This window comes from Volvox carteri (genome assembly GCF_000143455.1).
Source record: "Volvox carteri f. nagariensis unplaced genomic scaffold VOLCAscaffold_68, whole genome shotgun sequence".
Classification (NCBI taxonomy): Eukaryota; Viridiplantae; Chlorophyta; class Chlorophyceae; order Chlamydomonadales; family Volvocaceae; genus Volvox; species Volvox carteri.
The window spans coordinates 484,910-487,709 of NW_003307611.1; the positions used below are offsets into that span (position 1 = coordinate 484,910).

At 63.4% G+C, this 2,800-nt stretch overlaps 1 protein-coding gene across 1 annotated transcript in view; it reads right to left on the bottom strand.

The window, feature by feature from the left end:
• Window positions 1–184: 184 nt before the first annotated feature.
• VOLCADRAFT_98132 (Kif21-type kinesin) overlaps window positions 185–2,800 on the bottom strand; it is a gene marked incomplete at both ends in the record, with an annotated part of 5,029 nt that continues 2,413 nt past the window's right edge. The window contains 3 exons of the mRNA XM_002957043.1: window positions 185–613; window positions 953–1,063; window positions 1,818–2,183. Of these exons, the coding sequence (XP_002957089.1) occupies window positions 185–613; window positions 953–1,063; window positions 1,818–2,183 (906 nt within the window). The remainder of the gene's footprint in view (window positions 614–952; window positions 1,064–1,817; window positions 2,184–2,800) is intronic.

The following is a 2,800-nucleotide window of genomic DNA, read 5'->3' on the forward strand; positions in this document are numbered from 1 at the left end:
CGCCGCCGCCGCCGCCGCGGCCCCGCCGCTAACGTGAGACGCCGTCGACCGCCGGCCGCTACCGGCGGACGGCAGTAGCGCCCCTGCGGACTGTGCACGTTGCTCCCCAGGTCGCCGAGAGCCAACGACGGCCCCCGCCGCTCCCCGTCCTGCGCCGCCGCCGCTGCTATTATTGCTGCTGCTACTATTTGTAGTGCTCGGCCGTAAAACCTCCGCCGCCGCCACGCACAGGGACGCCGCCGCTGCCGCTGCCGCTGCCGCCGGCCCCACTCCAGGCGGCGGCGGCGGCGGCAGTAAAGGGCCGCTGACCCCCCGACCCGCGGGCCATCCCCGCGGGCCCTATCTCCGGCTCCAAAAGCTGTAGCCGCTCATGTAGCAACGCATTCTCCCGACGGAGCTCCTCCAACTCGATGAGGGCGGCGGTGGAGGCCGTGTACAGCGGCGCTGCAGCGGCAGCGGCGTCGCCGCCGCCGGCAGCGAGGTCCTCCGCCGACAGGTCCTTGTACCGCGGACCGCTGCCGGCTTCCGTCACTACAAGCGCTTCCAGCAGTGACAACCGGTCGCGCAGGCGCGCGTCTTCCGACGCCAAGGTGTCGTACTCGACGCGCAGGGACTCCAGGGAAGCAGACGTGCGCGCGTAAGCGGCACGTAAACTGGCCAACGCCGCCGTCGACGTCATCGCGACTCTGCTGGCGTCAATGACCGCCCGAACCAACACCTCAACGTCGGAAGATCGCAGCCGGGCTGCAACAGCATACGCCTCGGCCTCCGTATCGCCGCCAGCGGCAGCGGCAGCGGCGGCGGCGGCGGCAGCTGCCGCTGCCGCCGCCGTCGTGTCTGAGGCAGCGGCGGCGCCGGAGGCGCCCGCGGCGGCAGCGGCGGCCGCTGCCAGCGCCGGTGGCAGCGGCAGTGGCGGCGGCAATTGCAGCTGCTGCAGCGCCGGCGGCATCACCGCTGTTCCCGCCGCCGCCGCCGCCGCCGCCTCCAGCTGCTGCCTCAGGAAGGCCACCTCGGCTCGTAGCTCCCGAATCTGGCGACTGCGGGGATCCTCATTCACCACCACCTGCGCATGATGTATGTATGTATGTATTATGTACATATATACAAACAAACATACATACATACATTTCGTCTGACAGGATTAGGGTGCCCCTCTAGCAGGGGAGAGCAGGGACTGCCTCGGGAAAGGGGGCCGCTGGCGAAGTTAACCACCCTGTAACAACATACATACATTTCGTCTGCAACCCCTGGCTTAGCAGTGTTTTTGGCCTGGTACGCTGTTGGTTGATGACTGGTTGCATCTCCCCTGGACCAGCCCAGAGAGGAAGAGGTGGAGGAAGTCGGTAGTCTACAGGTGGCTGCGTCTTGACGTCTTGTGGGGTTTCTCTCTGGCTCTCTTTAGCGCCTTTTCCTTCTTTTGGAGGCCAGTATGTGTTCCGTGTTGCTGCGGCCCTGTGGACCTCCCCCCGGCGGGGACGCCCCGCCGGTCTCCTCTCCGGGTTTCTCTTTTGAGTGGGCGGAGTGGGAGAGGACTTCAGAGAGTCCTAAAACCCTAACTGAGTCTTGGGGGGGTGGTTAGGCGGGACCCCGCCGTATCTTCACTGCAGCGCCATCCCCGGATGGAGGGGCAGCGGAGTGGCTGCGTAGAGTGTTGGCAGTCTGAGTCGGGGTCGGGAGCACACAAGACTAACCGACTTGTGCTGTGTGCTCCCGACCCTTGCGCTGTGTTTCGGCTTCGGCCCCCGGCTCTCGCGGCCCACAGTGTAATCTAAGTCATATATACACACATACATACATACATACATACATATCCCCACCTGATTGGTTATCTTCCTCGCCCTGGCCGCGTAGTCAAGCGTGCTCGCATTCTCCTCCAGGAACCTGTCCGCGGGCGACAGGCACGCCACCATCAGCGTCAAACTACTGCCCCCCAACGAGGGCTTCAGAAGACACGTCAGCTTGGAATCTCGGTACGGCACGTGCGGCGGCGGCGGCGTCGCCGCCGCCGCGGTCGCTGCCGTGGCGGCGTCTGTTAGCGCGGTGATGACTTGTCGGAGGGTGAAGAGGGACTTGTTGATGGCGACACTCTCGTCCCGGAGGGCACCTAACGGGTGTCGTACGGGTGTCGTACGCCCCGGGGACCAGCGGGTCATGAGGTTAAGTAAAGAGGGGGGTGAAGGGTGCTGTGGTGAGGAGGTGGAAGGGCGGTGTGGTAGGTTGCGGAGTATGAGGGGAAAGTGAAGCACACATACATACATACATGGAAACATGGAAAAGAGAGAGAGAAAAAAAGAGAAGGGGGAGAGAGAGGGAGAGAGAGAGAAGGGGGAGAGAAAGGGAGGGTGAGAGAGAGGGAGGGGGAGAGAGAGGGAGGGGGAGAGACTGGAGTAAATGATCAGAACAAATATATAGAGAGCAGTAACACTAGAACAGTAGAGCCACCATTACTTCTGCAACACCTCAATGCGATATGAAAGCGACAAAGGCCTTGCGTGTCGTGTCACGTCTTTTTGAAGCCCCTCCTCAAAATGCCCCTTACATCCCCTCCCTCCCCTCTCCCCTCCTCTCCCCCCTTAGTTCCAAACACACACGCTGCCCAACCCCCAACCCCCACCCCCACCCACCCCGCCCTGCCCACACCACCCCAAAACCCTAAAGCCCTTCCACATCATCCAGCTCACCCTCAGTGGCGCCGGTATGCGCCACCCGCTCCGAGCCCGCCAAATCCACCAGTGTCAGTTTTGCCGTACGCTGCTCCAGGGGTGAAGCCAGGGCCGCTGAAGCCACATACAGAGTGAAG